This window comes from Chiloscyllium punctatum, chromosome 2, assembly GCF_047496795.1.
Source record: "Chiloscyllium punctatum isolate Juve2018m chromosome 2, sChiPun1.3, whole genome shotgun sequence".
NCBI classification, from domain to species: domain Eukaryota; kingdom Metazoa; phylum Chordata; class Chondrichthyes; order Orectolobiformes; family Hemiscylliidae; genus Chiloscyllium; species Chiloscyllium punctatum.
Window position 1 is genome coordinate 6303859 of NC_092740.1, and position 19626 is coordinate 6323484.

The following is a 19626-nucleotide window of genomic DNA, read 5'->3' on the forward strand; positions in this document are numbered from 1 at the left end:
CCAGATTAGATAAATCTATTAGCAATAAGGTTTTTCTCAATCTGGCTTTCTGACTATCCAATAATAAAGGACCAGGTTGTGGATGTTTCCTAAATGGATTTCAGCAAAGCCTCCTAATTCTAATACAAAATGAGGCCACTTGGGACAAGTGAGCTGTTCACTAACCTAGTAGCAGTGGAAGGGTCTCTTTCTGACTAGAGATGACCTGTGGTCAACAGGATCAGTTGAGACCCTGGTTTCCAAATGTGCACATGGGTATCCTGAATCTGATTTGGAAGGTACAACAGGGTAGGGGCTGGAAATGGCAGCTGGAGCTTCCTCTAGACACATTTGGGTGATCTCAATTTGATCTAATGCAGAAGAAAGTGTACAGTAAATGGCAAAACACTTGGAAGCATTAATATAGAGGGATCTGTGTATCCAGGTCCACACTCCACTGGAAGTGGCAACATTGGATAAGGTGGTTGAAGAGTGTGGCTGGCATGCTTTTAGACAGGTATAATTTGATTCAGTCTATTTAAAGGTCACTTTTAGAATACTTGTACTGTTCCAGTTGACACTGCACCTGTTTTGTTTTCACTTAATCTCTGGCTGTTCCTTTCAAGATTTCCAAGTGAGGAATGGAGTCAGTCTTTTTTTTCCCAAGGCAGAAACATCAAATACTAGGATGTAACTAAGAGGATGAGGTAGTTTTGAGCTGGGTGTTTAGAATGTGTTGCCAGAGAAGGTGCTGAAGCAGATCCCAAATGTCAGTGGCCCATGTCACACCCTTGGGGCAAAGGGCCTGTTTCTGTGCTGTACTTGATTCTTGACTAAAGTAAATCAGACTGAAGTTGATGGGAAGCATTAAGTGGAAAGCAGCAGAAGCAAACTGTGGAATCCAATTGGAGGTGGATCTTCATCCTGTCCTGCATTCTGAGGGAGTCAGTGAATTGCTCAATATTTTTTTTTTGAAGTGAAAGGGTAATGGTTTTCCCTCTAGCTAGAGGGTGACCAAGTCTGAACTGGCTACTTAAGTGTCCTTTCCTTGAGGCAGGGGCAAAAAAAACTGACATTACTGAGGATCTAGGAGTGTTTGACCAACCAGTGAATTTTTCAAGAAACAAGTGAAACAATATTCCCTTTTGAGAAGCTCCCCATGGGACCGTAAACAAAACTGCCTGCAATTCCATGCACTCTAATATCCTGTCATGGATTAGCTACACGAGGGGTATGGTGAAGAAACGGTCACTCTAAATTTGCCTGCCTTATCTATGGCCAACAAAGGATCAGTGCTTGGAACCCAGGTTGTAATCTTAACAATTGGCTCAGATGTCCCAACTTATTCCAGCCAATATTAAAAATTATACTCTTGAGGCACTTGGATTCCACAAAAGCTGAGGTTGTTTGTAGGGTCCTTCACCTTTAGCAGGGATGAAGGGGAAGTAACTGACATTGGCTCAATGCCAAAGAGCTGTGGTAAAGAGGGAAGGGAGCAAAGTAGTACATGCCGAAGTTAATGACTTGATGTCTTCACCCAGGATCAGAGAAGACTGAAGAATATCTATTAGCAAGATTTAAAGCTGATGGAGTTCGCTATAAAGCCAAGATAATTGGTGTTGACGATGTGCCAGATGCCAGAGGGGATCAGATGTGCCAGGATTCAATGATGAAACTGAAGGTAATGTCTGGGCTTTGGCACCATTCCTATGCCCATGTCACTGAGTTAGTCCAAGGTGACCCAGAACTGGAACAATCTTAGTTTCCTTAGTCTCAACTCAGGGTTTATTCTAGTAATTCTCTTCCCCGAGATCCCTTCTCGTGTCCACTCTGTCTTGGTATAAACATCAAGTGTTGGCACTCTAACAACCCCAATTCACCAGGTCTCTAGTTTAATCTCTTGGTAAGATAGTCTATGAATATCAAAAGCTTGCTGTGGTTCTGTAGGGATATGGGCTTCAGAAAGCAAAACAAACTAGCCAGGTTTTATAGCACGAGGGCATGAAGTCCTCCAGGCCACACTCTATGCCAATCATGAATCTAATTTCATTGGCCAATAGCCTTATAAATACTACATGTTCATCTCAATACAATGTCTTGGTGGTTCCTACCTCTGCTGCCCTCTAATCTGCATTCCTGACACTCTATGGAAAAATTCCTTAATCCTCATGCTCCTTACCTAAAAATGGCACCAGCTTACCCAGGGGTTACTACCCCCCCCCCCCATCAGTCCTTAAACTCTGCACCTCCATTGGCACCCCCTCCTAGGAAAACACTCCGCCTGTCTAGACCCCCTCCAATAGCCAAACCAGTTTAATGCAATCTGTTCATGTACAGTTCCTGCTTAGTGAGGTGCATGCATAAGCTGTCAAACTGCCTACATTTAATGCATCGTGTTGCTGAATTCACTTCACTTCCAAATAACCTGGTCCTTGGTTAATCTTGAACAGGTTTGAACCATTAAACTCTAGAGCAGAGCCCTCCATCTGGTTTTTAAACTGGTTCTGGTGTACATGTCTAACGGAATTGTTTTAATCCCCTTTAGGGTATAGCAATAGCTGCTCGTGCACAGGGTCAACACAAGCAGAGGATTTGGGTCACCATCTCTCTATCAGGAATCAAGCTAATTGATGAGAAGACAGGTGTAAGTAACAACACTGTAGACCCAGTGGAATGGGAGTCTCTCTAACTTAATGAGCTGGGTATAGACCAGAAAGCTTCCCTTAAAGTTTAAACCCAGATGACCCCATTTGGCAATATACTTTGATCAGTCTGCCATAGCCAAGTCTCAAGTAAGGAACCTAGCTGTTCTCTGAACAAATCTTACCCTGAAACTGAAAGTACTTGTGGTTGAAGTTACATAGCTGTCAAACAGCACTTTGTGATGTAAATGATAACACTCCTTTTATTTAAAAAAAAATCTCTTAACTGATGCTTCCCATTTGGGACATTGAGCCATCACTGAATTGTAGCTAATAGGGTTAAACTTCCTACAGATCCCATTCCTTCAAACCAGAGGGCATTTTTAACTTGCACTCTATGGGTTTTTCTTTTCAGGTGATTGAGTATGAGCATACAGTCAACAGGATCTCCTTCATTGCCAGAGATGTCACAGATAACCGTGCATTTGGATATGTCTGTGGTGCAGAAGGACAGCATCAATTCTTTGCTATCAAGACTGCCCAGCAGGTAGGGTAATCCAATCCAAGAGGAGTGTAGGCACCTGAAACCCAGTTGCCTTGGCCCAGTCAGCTGGCTCAGGTGCCAACACAATGGTTCAGTCACTAGTCTTGTTCACCTGCTTGTGACAGTCTCTACAAACTGTTTTGTAGCAATCCCATAGAAGGGTGGACAGCTGACATTTGTTACCCATTTCACTGTTCAGAAAACAGGAATGACATTGCCATGGCCCTAGCTGAGTTTGAGGTCAAAGCTTGATTAGACTGGCCCTTCAATGAGGAGCAGACCACCTTACTATTATGGGATTGGACCATGTATGTTCAGGTTCCCATGTGACCAACCCACTGGGAGTGTTGCATTAAACTACATTATAAATTCCTGAGATTGTGGGTGACTTGATGTCATTATGGATAATTAACCAGGCCTTTATGGTCCCATGTGGGAAATGGGGTGAAGACATGGAATGCAGTGTAACTTAAGCTAGTTTTGGATCCCACTTGCTAAGTGGTAAGGCTGGTGCTCAGTAGTGCACCATGGAGTCAGTCCCTCCATCTGATTGAAAACTCAATGATTCATATTGATTTACTGGTGAGGAGTAAGTCCTTCTTACAAGAATATAAAGGGGCTGGGCAGATCAGTGGCAGAATTTCTCACTGAGATGTGAAGTGATGCCCTCAGCCTAACCAATGGCACTCTGGGGATTGAAGGATAGGGTTCTCTGGTGTTGTCACCTTTTTTGGGCAACACAGATTATAGGATAATTAAGGAATAAGATGCTTGTTTTTACCAGTCTCGGGATTGTCAGAGCAAGATATATTGGAGCTGGACTGACTTTGGCTAGCTCAGTTGATTGCCGTAGTTCTGATTGCAGTAGGGAGGGTGCAGAGGAGATTCTTTAGCTCTCCAGTTAGAACACCTTCTCAGAGGGTAGGAAAACTCCCTGATCTAGAGTAGGTCACTGAGGGGACCAGGGGTGTAAGATTAAAGAGCATGGGTAGGGTGACTAGAATGCAGCTGCTTCCCTTTATCAAGGGGCACTCTTAAAAGTGAGGCAGGAGGCTGAGGGCAGTGGGATTCTTTACCTTAATTACCCTCCTGGTAGCAAACACTCCTCTAGTACTTAATTTTGTGACCAGGTCTCCTATTCCTAACACTGAGTCACTATCAATTTCCTGATTCTGACTGTAGTCAAATGTGGTTTTTTTCTCTTCCTGTCTATAGGCTGAGGCACTAGTTGTGGATCTGAAGGATCTCTTTCAATTGATCTACAATCTGAAGAAAAAGGAAGAAGCTGAGAATCAGTCTAAGGTGAGGAATATGCATCTTTCTTTAAAGACTATCCTTTGCTCTAGTCATTTGAGCAAATATGTGGCCTGCATAAAATGTCCTTCTTGGGGAAGGGAACAGGTGAGGTGACTCAGGCAGTGAGGCACACCCAGGACCTATTGGTCCTGTGGATTTGAGTTATCTAACTCAGACTAATCAGTAAGTGCTAGATCACCTTGAATTCAATGAGGTGCATTGATCACTGGTCTCTCCAGATCCTTTTTCCTGTGAAGTTCCTAAATTGTCCCAACAGCCTCCCAACCATAGGTTTTTCAGCAAACTTCACTTCAGGAGCTGGCTGCTTGAAACCTTGCTGGTTCTTGTGGGCTGACTCCTATCAGGATAGCCCTGAGGCTGTACCAATTCCACCAGCTCTAGCTATTGCCTAATATCCAATGGGATCAACTGTCAGCAAATCACTTCCCTGTCATTCAAAGCCATTCAGCTCCTCAAAGCTGGTCTGTCCTTAATCTAGAACTAAACCTGTTCCTGCCTGCCCATGTACTGTTGCTGATAAGTCTAAATTATCCTCCTTCCATGCAAGTGTAAGTAAATGCATTCTCGCCTCACTCCTCCACCTGCTTGTTGTTCCCCCTCTTGCCAAATATTTAACAGGCCACATACTGACTCCAGCATAAGTCTAACTTTGTTTTTTTTCCTCTTGCAGGAGGGCCAACCCACTGAGGTAAGATCACTAGCAGGTGGTACTGCTCTCCCTCCCCAGGAGGGAGCTTACCCCCTCACGAGGATACCTAGTGATAGTGTTAATCCAATATTCTGGAGACCCAGGTTCAAATCTGGCAAATGGTGGGTGTTTTAACCTAATGAATCCACTAAGCCTAATCAAACCTTTTTGTTTAAAAACCCATCTAGTTCGCTCATTTCCTCAGTCTGTCTATACCAGACCCCACCATGAGTGACTCTTAGCAATAATTGGGCAGGGATAATGTTCAACTGGATGGTGTTCAACTCTGCAAGTGAGGACTGCAGCTGCTGGCAGTAGTCTAGATTAGTGGTGCTAGAAAAACCTAGCAGGTCAGGCAGCATCAGAGGAGCAATTTTAATTGGGCTCTTGCCCAAATGTCAATTTTCCTGCTCCTTGGATGCTGTCTGACCTGGTTTTTCTAGCACCACTCTAATCTAGACCTAGGTGGTGGTCGTCACCCACCCTCACTACTTCAAAGGCATGAGTTCAAAGAGCAATACTGGCTCTTGTCATATCTTGGGGATGGGTTGATTTTTGTCTGATCTAATTGCACCACCTGAAATTCCAGTAATCACTCCCTCCCAGGTTTTGGGTCACTCTTGTTTAACTGAGAAACTCTAGCTAATTTGGAACTTGTCTAATGCTTGTTCCTTGTTTCACACAGAATGGTAGTCCACTGCTGAACTTTGACCAGGTATCTCAAGTTAAAACTGTAAGTATTCAGCTTTAACAGAACTCTGTACATGTTGCTAGGGTGGGTGACAAGAGTCAATCTAATTTAATACCACTGCATGGATGGTAAAGGCAAAGAGCCCTTAGTATCTAAAGCTGACCATCCTCTTACCTGAGGGTTTACCTTTTTTGGTACAGCACTTGAATGAAAGAGTTGAGGCATTAATTTGATGCCAATACTAGCATGATCTGATTAATCTTGAATATACTTAATGGCCTAATTTTGTTTCTGCAAGTGCTATTTGGAATAGCCACAAAGGGTTACAGGCAGAGGCAAGATGCAGATTGCTCATGATTTTTACTATGGAGTTTCCAGTCTTGGGAATGCTCTTGTCAATGTAACTGGTGGTAGTGTTTGCAACCTGGAGGGTCACAATACTCAGTCAAGGCCAAGAGGGTGGGATCTTTGTGATGGTCTTAGCTGGTACATGAATCAGTCATTCTGCCATACAAACCACAGGCTGCCAGCTAAGCTGACCTCTTCTCAGGAAGAACCTGCTGTGCTTTTCCAGCAACACATCTTCAGCTCTTCTCAGGAACAGACTTATGGGCTGAAAGGCCTACCTCCCCTTTAATGCACCTATTGGGATTAATCTCAGCTCTTCTATAGCTAAAGCTGGGTGGGCAGCAACTGGCAATCACTCCAGCGAGGCTGGTCTGTTTTGCTTAGCAGCTCAAGTAGAGACCCCAGTGCAATAGTTTCAACAATCGGCATGGTCTGTATTTGAGATGTAGTATTCATTGGATACTCTTCAGCCAGGAGGTGCAATACCTCCTTCTACTTGAGGGGAAACATCCAGAGTCTCCTGGACCCTTTGCTCTGACCTTATAACCACAACTGATGCCAGAAGTGGCTAATGTTGAATGTTCCCATTGACTTAGCCCAGCCCCCCTCATTGTCACTAGCATTAAAGTAAAAGTCCAATTCCTGAGGGTGGCTGAATTCTCCCTCCTAGAGAATCTTTCTAACTCAACATCTCTTGAATCTGCTTTTTAAACAGGATATTGATCAGATGCAGCTGTTTGGAGACATGTCAACACCTCCTGACATCACTTCCCCAGCAGTAAGTGAATTTGTTTAGGTCCTCTGTACCACTAGCAGACCGGTTTCTATTGAGACCATTTTTTACCAAGCTGTGAATTGGTTTTAGATCTCCAAAGCAAGACTGAAGAACTCCAGTTAGATATTTCCAGGGTCTTAAGCTGACCCCTTGTAGACTTAATGGAGTTTGGATTGCTGACATCTGCTTCCAATGAGGTTGTATTAGCCCTCTAATGCCAATTCCAACAGAATGCTGGCAGTACTTAGCTTTTAGTAAAAGCTAACTTCCCTTGTGTCTCTTTCTGACCTCCCACTTGTTTAAACCTCTTCACCCTGAGACACTTGGATTACATTGGAGAGTGTACTTGTGGTCTATGTTCCAAGGTTAGTGCTGTTTTAAAATGGGGAAATTGTGCCAAAGCTGGACTGTCACCAAATACACTTTCCTGTTCTTAGTTCTTGCCCAACCCAACTTGTGGGAATTACTAAATGATTAACTGGAGCAATGGTTTCCCTCTTTGACTCAGTCTGTAGTTGATTTGGATTAAATGTGACCCACAGCTAAACCTATGTAATGTTGCATCAGGTCCCTAACCTGCAAGGCTTAATGGTTTAACAATAACTATCAAGAGCATTGTGGGTCAACCTACAGCACTTGGGTTGCAGTAGTTCAAGTGATAAGCTGCCTTAAGGGCATGGTGGCTCAGTGGTTAGCACTGCTACCTCACAGCACCAGGGACCCAGGTTCAATTCCCACCTTGTGCAAACACCATTCTGCTGGTGTCTGCGTGGGTCTCCTCCCACAGTCTAAAGATGTGCAGGTTAGGTGAATTGGCCATGCCAAACTGTCCAGTGTTCAGGGATGTGTAGGTTAAAATGTGGAGGGAATAGGTCTTGGTGGGTCCTTCTTCAGAGGGTTAGTGTGGACTTGTTAAGGGCCTGTTTCTACACTAGGAATCTAAACTACCAGAAATAAATGCTAGCTCAGCCATCACACTTTCCCTAAAGTGAACCCAACCTAACAACCTGGGGATTTTAGCTTGTACAAAGCTGTGTTCTGGTGCAGAGGAGACTTCTCAGGATGTGGGTTGGACTGAAGGGTATGTCTTGAAGGTTGAGGGGACAAAAGGCTTTTCTTGCTCTCCAAGGCTGAGGTGTACACTTTTTTTTTGGGGGGGGGGGGGGGGTGGGGGGAAGAGAGGAGGTGGGGGGGTGGAGGAGAAGGAAGTCTGACTATTCCTAGAGTGGAAATGCTACCAAAGGATGTGATTGGAGGAAGGTTTAAGGCAGACATCAGGTTCTCCTCACTCCCACTTGGGCATTACCAATGGTAGTCAGATACACTAGGGATGCTGACTCTTGCATAGGCACATGGAAGTTGGTACAAAAGTTAGCACCTGAGGGCTGAAGGGTCTATGCTATTCTGTTCAATTCATGGCTACAAAGCTGAATATCCAGAATCTATATGCAAGGTTTTGGTGTAAATGGCATGTTTGACATCTGGCAAATCTTCAACTTTGGCTTTCATACACTCTAGTTAAGAGTTTGAAGGTGATATCACTTACTGATCACTAATTGGGTGCATGTCATCTCAGTGGATGAGTCTTTCAAATTGCCTGAGGCCTGGTCAGTCAATCATGGCCTGGCTCTGCAATCACTTTCCTGGGTGCCAACCAATCACTAATTGCAGCACCCTACACTCAACTTCAGTTGAGAACTTGTTCACTTTAATAGCTTAACTTCAATCCATTTCTAAATCCATGGCATCTAAAGAATATTTAGTTGCACCAATTTAAGTTCTAACTTCCACAATTGCAGGAATTGTCTCTAGACTGGTGACCAGGCTGAGATGTGAGCACAAACTCTCTCCTGCCAGCATTTACCCGTTTCAGGGCCCACATTAAAATCAGTGGGAAGGATTTTCTTTCCAAGAATGTTGTGCACTAGGAAAAAATGGTATTCTTATCCTGCCAAATAACTCCAACTTTTTTGTATTTGTGATTTAAAATCTTTCTTTTCTTATCAATGATTAGGAATCAAATGGCTGTTTGCTAGACTTGTCTTCTCCTGAAATGGATCCTTTGAACACCTGCATGAAAGATCATCTCCAGGAAGTGACTCCTGCTTCCTCACTTCACTTCTTCCCTGCACCTGATCCTAACCCTTTTGGGAATGACCCTTTTTCTGAACTTAACCAATCAGCACCACCTAAACCAGTTGATTCTGTAAAACCTTCTGATCAGAAAGATGGAGCTCTTCCCTTCCTAGCCAATCAGAGTGGAGACCACCTTGGCCATGACTTTGACCAGCCCCCTAGCCAGGTTGCCACTGGTGCGAAAGTTGATGTTCCATCCTGGGGACTGAATGGAGCAGTGGGGCAGGACCAAGCTGAATTGGGTAGCAAAGTGACCCCTGACCCCTTTGCTGAGATCTCAGGGGCCACACCTCCAGCACAGAATGGGTTAAAACCAGACTCCCTGGGTGCTGCAAACATCAAGCAAGTGGACTCCCTCCTGATGCAGAACTTTGATGCAGTGACCTTGTCCCCTCCACCACAAAATGCAAAAGGAGCTCGAGGCAGGAGGAACAATCAGGTGACCAGCATGATCTCTAACCCCTTTTACAGGCTTTTTTATACTTGCTAACCCTCTTGCTGAATAACTAATCCTAATTTTCCAGCTTTGGGATTCTTGAGGCATGGCTTTTTCAAACAATCTGGTCAGCATGGCATCAACTAACCAGGCTGATGCTCTGCTGTCAGATTTCCATTGGCATGTATCTTGGATGCTTTTGGGGAGTTTTGGGAGGCCATTACTGAGTCCTCAGTCTCCATGAGGTGAGGCACCAGCTCCTGCTGTTAATGGAGAATGTAGAGAGGTTACTAACTCCAGATCCTGAGCAAGACATTTGCACAGGAGTAAAGTTATTTGATGTCACTCTGAATGTAATTACCTTTTTTCTTGGCTTTTCTCCTCAGCTGGCCAGTGAGAATTTTGGACCCAGCCCACCTGCTTCCAGTATTCCACCTTCAGGCCAGATCCCTCTGGATCTGTTCAATGTGCCAAGTTCCTCCTCACACGTCAGCCCAGGTAATTCCTTCTGAGAAATGAACTATGTTTGCAAATTGGAGAGCTTGTTTGAGCCAGTGCACTTGTAAAATACTAATATTTGATCTAATTGCAGTCTATGTTCAATTAACTTTTTTTTTTCTCCTCTGTTCTAACATCATTGTACCTTCAGTTCATCAATTCTACTCTCTCATTTTTCTAGCACTCCCAGCCTATAGACTTATTCTGATTTCAAAGTGTCACTTAATGTTGAGCCCTGTCCCTCCAGTAGACTAGATACCCCCCCCCCCCCCCCCCAGCTCTGAACTTGTTTCATTCCTGTCAACCTCTTGCTGATCACATCCATTCCCCTCAAAGGGAAACACTCACCCATGGTTTTTTATCCTGACCTATCTCAAACACCCAGCTGACTTGCCTCTTTCCCCATAGCTGAGCCACCAGCTCTAGTCAATCCACCCTGCAGTTTTGGTTTCTTCATCTGACTCTCTGGAGTGTTATGAAGGCTTACCAGACTAAGTCTCATCAGGACTGGATCAGTTTTCCTGTAATCCAGGAGCTGCAGATGCTAGATCTGACATTGCTTTCTGCCCACAGATGGTGCCAGTACTGTAGACTTTAAGTCCTGTGACCCTTCAGAACTAAAGTGATCTAGTAGAAACGTTTTACTGTTGAACCTATTGAAGTTAGTCCAAAGCTACTGGAAACCAAGTCCATTCAAAAATACAGCATAGGCCACTTTAGAACTTTTTTGTCAATTCTCTGCATAAAGAATTGTGGGTTCACACCTGATTCCAGCAGGTGGACTTACAGTTCAAAGCAGCTCCACCCAAGCAACTAAAGACTGGCCTAGCCTGTGACACCTATAGGATACAAATGAATGTTAGTGTTGTACTTGAGCTGAGCTAAGCACTTGCTCTTGCTTCCAGATTGTCCACTGTTACTTGTTGTCACTGAGCTGCTATTTTCAGCATCACCAAATGTCACGTTGTCTTTTCTAGGTTTATCTGGACCACCTTCTGCTGGACCTTCTCACCCAACGCCATGGGGACAGCAGCCTCCAGTTCTTCCTCAGTCTGGCTCCATGCCCCCAAGACCTATCCTTGGCCCACAGCCTCCCTTTGGACAGCCCAATGTCTTTGGCCAGCCAGCTGCAGCCTGGAGCCAGCCAGCTCCATTTGGAGTCCCACCTGTACCTGCCACTTGGGGGCAACGTAGCCTAGCCCCACCCAATGTCTGGAGTCAGCCTGTTCTGCAGACCACTCCTTTTGGCACCAACCCTTTTGCTGCCTCCCTTTCTATGGTGCCACCCATTGTAGGTCTGGTCCCTTCTGCTGGGACCTCACTGTCTCCACCTCTCCCACCACAAAGACCCAGCCTGCAAGAATCCTCCAAGCCTCAAACTAGTGCCTTCACTGCCTTGGACCCACTAGGAGAGAAGGAAGAGAAGAGTGTCAAGGAACTGTTTAAAGACTTTCAGATTGCCAAGCCCCCAACTATTCCTGCTCGGAAAAGTGAGCAGCCAACTGTTGCTGGGGCATCAGGAGCATTTGGCCAATATTTCACCAGCAAAGTAGGTGTTCCCCAGGAAACTGCTGACCATGATGACTTTGACATCAATCAACTCTCATCTGCAACAAATGGTAAGTTTTCGTAGGGAGGGTGAAAAGTTCTCATGAAGGCTTTGGTTAACTCTGTTCCAGCCATCCACCTCCCCTTGCCTATTTCACTTGCCTTACTATAGCCTGTCAGAACAAAGACAAGCTTCCCATTCTCCTTCTAATCTGGTAAAGTACATGTTGCTGTTTTAGCTCCCAGAAATAGGGTAATCCTGGTCCATGCCTAGCCTAGAGTTGGCCAATGCAGCTCAAGGATGAGCTGTTAGAGGTAAGACTTGAACCAGCAGCTAAAGGGCAATGGAGGTTCTCAGACTGGAATTGTCATGTGTATTTCCTGTCTTGCTGCTTCATGAGCAGTGGTTGAACAGTCTCAATGGGTTGAATGACTGACCTGCTTCAGCTTTTTATGGTCCTGACCAGAAGGAAGGAGTAATTGAGGTTAACTGCAGATTGGCATGGTGACTGGGGGCCTGAGTGGTTATGAATTTTCTCAATTCTGAAGCTGCTCAAGATACTGCAGTCTGCAAGTGTACTTCTGCACTGAGTTGATGGGTATTGGGTTTGAGACACCTCCCTTCCTGGTGAGGGAACAATAGTCTCCATGTGCCTCTCCAAATCTACTAATACCTGGACCTATGTCAAAGGGCACTAATTTTGACCCTTCCCTTTCAGCAGCTCCAGCAGCACCTAGCCCGAGTTCGACACTGAATCCTTTTAACACCAGTGGAGATTCAGCACCAGTGAGTACAAATCGTCAACTTGAGGAATGATTTTGGTAAATCATCTGCAGTGACCTCAAATGTACATACTAGCACAAGCAATGGGCCAAAGGAAACCCCATGCTGTATAAACTACCTTTTGAACAACTCTGTGCCCATCCAGTGCTAGGTGATCTTTAAGCCTTGACTATTCCCCTCCAGTCTGGGTAGTCAAGTGAATTGTAAACCATTCACTACTTTCCTATACTACTGACCCAATACCTAACATGGCCCTGAGATGGCACTAAAGACTGTTCACTTCTGTCCTGCCCCACCTCAGTCCAATGAAGATTTTTGGACTTGCTGTTGAATCTAATATCCCCATCACCTTTGGCCTGCCTGCATCATGAGCTTCATCACCGAGAGCACCATCTTCAGCTTGCAGCTGTTCTGCATTCTCCTCCTTACTCCTGACATCCTACACACCTTAGTCTCTATTTCCTGTTTCATATATTCATGACTGAGCAATGTTGGCCACACCTCCCCTAAACCCCCAAGTTTGCTCCTTCTCCCTGCCTCCCCCACATCCATCAGATGGGGGCTAGAAGCCACCAGGTGAACTGAGTGCAGGGAAGAATTGTCTGCCTGTGGACTCTGGGTAGTGTTTTTTGTGTGCATTCTTATTGCCTGATCACAGCGACTTGTTCTCAAAGAACTCCACCTGGTGCCTATGGTTCAAATTGTAGAACTTAACTCTTCCCCTCTTTTTAGTCTAAAGAGAAGTGCCCTTGGCACCTCTCCATCTCACTCCCAGGACAGGGTTAGAGTAAACGTTCTGGTCTCATTCATTCATACCAGGTCCACGAACTACAAATGTAAAAACAGGAAGCCATCCACCTGAGCTGTGCTGAAAGTAGTTGAAAGCTATTTCTGTTAATGTAAAAGTATCACTTATGCCTCCCCTGAAGGTTCTAATCTTTAGTAGATGAAGCAGGTAATAAATGTTCACTGAAGTGGAGCATCTAGTGCCTTGCTAGTCTTGTCTCCATTACTCTAAACAACTTGCTCATGCCAATTCAATGCTTTGCTCTAACTACAAACTACCTTTCTTTAGGCTGTTCCTGCTCCATCTGACCCATTTGGAGATCCCTTTGGAAACCCATTTGTGTAACATTCTCTACATGGTCTGTAAGTATCACTGCTAATACTGACTTTTCAACCCTATCACTTCTAAGGACCTCTGCAACCACAGCCTTCAATCATGACCAACCCTAGAAAGAGTTGGTATAAACTGTTCAGCTATTCAATAGGATCATAGCTGACCATAAACTCAGTCCTGGTCCCTGTCCCTGCTTTCTCTAGATTCTTTGAACTATTTGAGTTATAACTGGGCAGGAACAAAGATTCCATTTTTTTGGATCAGCCCGTACATAATTCTTCTGTTCAGCATTAAAAGTATCTTAACCATCTAGTTTGGTAGCACCTAGAGAAAGATGCCCACTGACTCTAGATTCATATCAGACTTGGTGTGACTTTCTCCATTACTGAATCAGCAACATTGTGCTTTAATCCATTAACTATTTGAGTTTAATATGATCAAACTGGCTTGTTTTGATTCATCAATAGGATTTTTTCCATTAAACTACCTTTGATCTGGCCAAAGGATCTGACCGCAGGGTTTTTGATAAAATGGGTTTCTTGACTGAGCTGGGACTAGGAGACCACTGACCAGTGGCTGTGGTATCTAACATGTCAGTAGATTTGGCCTTAAAGTGGTAAACTTTTTTTTCTTCCAGGTATTCCAAACTTGATCATCTGGCTTTGACTACCAGCAGCCTTTGTGCACACAACAGAAGGGTTAATGATTGTACCAGGTTTCCAATAAGTGGGCCTTTGTCCTCAAGGTTTTCTGACTTGCAAGTGTTTATTGTCATTGAATTTTAATCCTGTGACCAGGAAGCAAAATTCAAATGTTTGCGTAAAGGCAGTTCTACTGTCTTGTTTCTACAAGCCAGCAAATCCTTCCCTTGAAGTCAATGCTTGTGACTGGTGTTTTAAGTTTCTTCGACAGTTTAATTCTCACTTGTCTTGCTGTTGTAACTGGGTGATCTTTCATTTTGACTCCCATCCTGGACCTGTCTGGTCCCCTTTTTTTATACACCAGTGCCTTGATTAGACAGTGTCTAATCCCTGTTTCCTTTGAAAGGATAAGTATAACATGGGAGTGAAGTCTGATTCTAAATGTCAGATACTAGTTTTTTTACTGACTCGTGACTGTATGCTGGCACACTTTCTATTTTGTTTCAGGAGTGTTAAAGTATCTTTCAGTGGCATGCTAGAATTGCAGCACCTGGGAAAACCTGACACTTTTTTTGGGAGCTCTTTGAAACCAAGAAATGCCATTTTGCACATTCTTAAGCTTAATTCAAATGGAAGGTTTGGTATAATGAAGTCCAGTTATAAATTGGCTTCATCAATGTCACTAACTGGGATAAAGCTCTGGCTCCTGAAATCTCCCTCATCCAGATGGAGTAGTATTCCTGTGCCAGTTAGATCCTCTACAATGCACTTGTCCCCCACAGGCCACTAGTAATGTAGCACATTGCACTAAATAATTTTAATGTTTTTTATAGTTCACAATGACACTAACAGCATGGTTTAGTCAGCTCTTGCAATGTTTTGTCCTTGTGATCTTTTTAACCTGAAGCATACACCACCCTGAGCTGGCCACTCTCTGCACAGGTGCACTGCAAGTATTACCTTGCATCTCAATACAGATCACATGTCAGCCTTTAAGGCATAAGGGTTTGTCTAATACGATCAAAGATCATCTCAATGTTTCAACAGCCCTTGTCAAATCACCAGCAAAAGAGTATTGTAACAGTTACTACAGGTCCTCTATTACCTGATCTCATTAATCCCCTCATCTGTGTCCATCCAAAAATCTAAAGAGCTCACCTGGAAAGTTGTTTATAAGCTGTAACTATTTCAAATGTAATCTCTGTACTGTGGTCTTTTAATAAACCATTAATGCATTATTCTGCCTTGTTGTTCAATTCTGATCGCCTGTACAAGTTTGAACCAGTTGAATGGAGAATCCAATGCTATTGGATACACTCTTCTGCTCTGAAAGAGGGACAAATGGTCTGTCACTGCTATACCTGAAGTGAATACAGACCAGAAGCACAAAGGAACAGGAAGCTTCTAAGAACTGAGCAATTCTTTTAAAGATCAGTGAGTACAAAGCAAATGCTAAACCTGCTTACCTTATTCTCAGGATAGTGAGATTGAAGTTTAGGATTGGAGATTCCAATCCAGTGGATTGGAGTCTGATAAACTGGCCAGCCTAGAAGCAGTTATTTATCAGCATAAGACCATGTAGGTACACCAATCCAAATTAACCTCCTGCCAAAAGGGCAGCATTAGGTCCTTAACTGTGTATGAGGCTGTCATCAGTACAACTGACTGGGAAGCTTTACAGCCACAATCTCTAGCTCAAATGGGGAGAAAATCCATACTGCTTGTGTGGAAGGCGGCCATTTAGCCTGCAGTGCTGTACCCACATCCTAACCACATCCCCACACTTCCCCCTCTTGGGAAGTAAGGCAGGGCAGGTGACAAGTCAGTGAGGGAGCACTCTAGAGCCAGTGACACCAATTCTATTAAAATTAGTGATTGGAAAAACATCAACCAGCTCAAAGTTGAAAGGCAACTTAGTTCTTGCCTAATACTGTCAGAACCTCACATTGGGGGCATCCCTTTTACAGGTAGAGGGATGGCTGGAATATGGAAAGCCCTCAGATTAAATGAGTCCAGAGATGCCTTAGTGACAGGAAAGGCTGGTAAGTATAGGAATGCTGGATGAGTAGAGGAATCTTCCCTTTAAAGGAAGCAGATCTCTCTCATAGACAAGATAGTGAATTTCTAAAGGCAGGAGTAGACTAAAACAGGACTTTTTGGCCCCACATTTCTCTTTAATGTACAGGATCAAGGAGAATCAAAAGTATCTAAATCCAGAAGGGTAACCAGAGAATAGGACCCCCTCATAAGTAAAGCAGCCTGTGTGGAACTGGGAAATCAATTTAATATGGGGCAATAGTATCAGCTTAGACTACATTAGAGGTGGTGATGCTGGATGCCTTGAAGTACATCTGGAACTTCTGGAAAACTGCATGTAATTTTCCAATTCCTTATTGGAAAGATGTTGTGAAACCTGAAAGGGTTCAGAAAAGGCTTGCAAGGATGTTGCCAGGGTTGGAGGGTTTGAGCTATAGGGAGAGATTTGAATGGGCTGGCCCCCCTGGGGTGGGGAGAAAGAGTGGCGTGGGGGGGGGGGGTGACCTTTTTTGATTTACAAAATCAGGAGGGGCATGGATAGGGTAAATGAGTCTTGCCCTAAAGGTATGCCCTTTAGTTCTGGACTCCCCATGCCAGGAAAGGGGATGAGGGAGAAGGGAAACTATTTGACTGTGGAAGCCATCCTCTTAAAGGAACTAAAACTGGCTGTCCAACCAACTCCTGTGAATGGCTTTGGTTGAGCAGAGTTGATGGGAAAGATTTAAAAGGATCAAAGGCACTGCTTTCTGTACAGAGTGAGCTGACAAAGGAAGTGATGGTGGCTAATATAATCTTTAAAAGGCAGCTAGATGGGTATATGAATACAAAGGGTTGAGGGGTATGGGCTGGGTTTGGTAAATGAGGCTAGATTAGGTTGAGGCATCTCTTCAGCAAGAATGAGCTGGACTGAAGGGTCTATTTTCCATGTGAATCTGACAACCTAATGTTAGATCCAGCCCTTCTGCGTCCCAAACCAGCAAATCTCTGGACTGTGGGAGGAAGCCAGGTTAAAGACACTCTACAGACAAGTGTGTAGAGCTAGTTGTTGCCTGAGGCTGGAATCTAGCCTAGTCTCTGGTGCTGAGGCAACAGCTAACCATAGCCTTCATACTGCTATTATAGATTCAGTCAATGCCACCTACTCTATCCATTGCACCTGATGTGGTCTTGTCTAAATGGAGATGGCACTAACTTGCAGATCTTTTCAGAACATCTCTGGGGCACCCATACAAGCAAATACCACTGCCCTGTGGCTGAACACTTCAACTTTCCCCTCTCCCCACCCCAGGGCATGCCAGTCCTAGGCTGCCACCTCTGCCAAACCCTGACCCACTGACACCTGCAGGAGAACACCTCTTCTGCCTTGAGGCCATGTGGTTGAAGGGCTCCAATGTGGATTTCACCAGTTTCCTCATTTCTGCTCCCTGCACTTATACCAGATCCAACCTTCCCAGTGAGGACTGTTGATGCTGGAGATCAGTTATGTGGTGCTGGAAAAGCATAGCAGGTCAGGCAGCATCTGAGGAACAGGAGAATCAACATTTTGGGCATAAGCTCCTCAGGCATTTCTGACAAAAGACTCAATGTTGCATCTCCTACTTATCAGGTGATGCTGGACTTGCTGCGCTTTTCCAGCACTAATTCTTCCCAATCAACAGCACCCTCATGACCTGTCCTGTCAATGTTCCTTCCACCTATCTGCTCCACCTTCTGACTTATGACTTTTTCTCATTCCAAGCTACCTTCCCCCACTGCCTCCCATTTACTGCTCAGCCCCCTTGGCTCTCAGCCTCATTCCTGATTGTAGAGGAATCAACTATTCTCCTCCTTGGATGTTGCCTGACTGTGTTTCTTTCCAATGCTACTCTTTTTGATTCTGCTCTCCAGTCCTCACCTCACCATTATTGGTAAAGGATTGGTGAGGGCCAAGTGTAGAGTGAGGTTCAACCTGAATTAATTGACTTTTGGGGAGGGGGGGGGTGCTGCAACAGTCTGTTTAAAGTATAGGCCATATTTGCATCAGCATCACTCTATTCGATATCTGGTTTCCAACTGGCTGTGTGTAATTGAGGCTGAGTGAGTAAGATGCTAGATAACTTACTCTTCCACATCATACTTGACTCTTTTTAACCACAAGAACAGAATTCTTTAAGGTGGCAGCTCTGACTGACCAGGACCCAGTGGTTGGTGGTACCAGTTAACCCCCTGCCATGCAGTTACAGCTTTCATGTTGGAACAGGTAGTGAGCATCTGTTCAGGGCCTGGTTGGGAGGTAGTGTAGGCTAATAGGTGAAGCAGAATACACTGGGCATTTTGTGTCTAGGGGTTAATGGGGTGGGAATGGAACAACCAAATTCTACCCCTGCCAAAGCAAGCCTGGCATCTTGGAATTAAAGGCCCATCTCATTAGAATAGGGAAGCTTTATCAAAGAGAGGCAGAGTTGGACTTCTGCTGGAGGGTGGAGGCTGCCTTTTTGGTTGGATCATGGTGGAAGTGAGGGATATACTGTTGGCTGTTCATTTGAGTAGGTTTGACTTGTCTATTCACCTTGCTCTCCCTTTGGAAGGATGAAGGCAAACTGTAAAGAGATCAAAAGGATGCAGGATTGAAGACATTGCAATGAACTGCCAGTTATTTGCAGATCAGGCTGAAAGGGCTTCAAAAAGGCTTTTAACCAAAGTATGAGCTCTATTAGAAACCTGTGCCTTTGAACAGTTTAAGGTTACAGATTCAACAGAATTGCAGCCCTGATGATGGGCTATAACAGCCTATGACTTTCTGTTCACTACTATTCTTAAACGGGAAAGACATACTACAACATTGACCAGAAACTCAACCGGACTTACTCCACACAGTGGTTATAAAAGCAAATCGGGTTAGGAATACTGCAGCAAGTAACTCCCCTCCTGCCTGCCTATCCTTTTCAGGCCACAAGTCAAGCGTGTGTGATGGAATATTCCCCACTTGCCTGGATGGGTGCAGCTCCAACAACACAAGAAGCTTGACATGATTCAGCCCACTTGATGTGCACTGCATTTGTCTTCTCCTCCAATATTCAGTAGCAGCAGTGTGTACCATCAGTGTGAAATTCCACAAGGCTCCTTTAGCCAACCCCTTTTACATGTACACCTGATACCACACAAGGGCTGAGTGACCTGCTCATCTGACTCTAACCTAGTCCTGCTGTTCCCCATATCCTTTGAGTGCTTTAGCCCCGAGTGCTGCATCCAATTTAATCTTTCAATGTTTTGACCTCAGCTTTTTGATGGAAACTCCACAGCCTCACCGCTCTCCAGGTGACGAAATTTCTCATCTCAGTCAGATATAGCCTACCCCATGTCATTAGATTGTGACCCTGGTGCTAGTCTCCTTGGTCTTTGGGAAAACTCTCCCTACATCTGCCCTGGATCATCCTGTTAAAAAGACAAGCCATGCAGTAAT

At 44.5% G+C, this 19626-nt stretch overlaps 1 protein-coding gene across 7 annotated transcripts in view; it reads left to right on the forward strand.

Moving 5' to 3' along the window:
* dab2 (DAB adaptor protein 2) overlaps positions 1-15385 on the forward strand; it is a 42888-nt gene extending 27503 nt beyond the window's left edge. For 5 of the 7 annotated variants that reach the window (XM_072593022.1, XM_072593039.1, XM_072593004.1 and 2 more), the window contains 13 exons: positions 1521-1660; positions 2525-2623; positions 3037-3168; positions 4381-4467; positions 5153-5170; positions 5856-5903; positions 6925-6987; positions 8999-9559; positions 9943-10054; positions 11032-11673; positions 12322-12389; positions 13462-13535; positions 14144-15385. In XM_072593022.1, the coding sequence (XP_072449123.1) occupies positions 1521-1660; positions 2525-2623; positions 3037-3168; positions 4381-4467; positions 5153-5170; positions 5856-5903; positions 6925-6987; positions 8999-9559; positions 9943-10054; positions 11032-11673; positions 12322-12389; positions 13462-13518 (2027 nt within the window). In that variant the 3' untranslated portion in view covers positions 13519-13535; positions 14144-15385. The remainder of the gene's footprint in view (positions 1-1520; positions 1661-2524; positions 2624-3036; positions 3169-4380; positions 4468-5152; positions 5171-5855; positions 5904-6924; positions 6988-8998; positions 9560-9942; positions 10055-11031; positions 11674-12321; positions 12390-13461; positions 13536-14143) is intronic. The other 2 variants (XM_072593049.1, XM_072593058.1) reach the window with 2 other exon arrangements.
* Positions 15386-19626: the final 4241 nt, after the last annotated feature.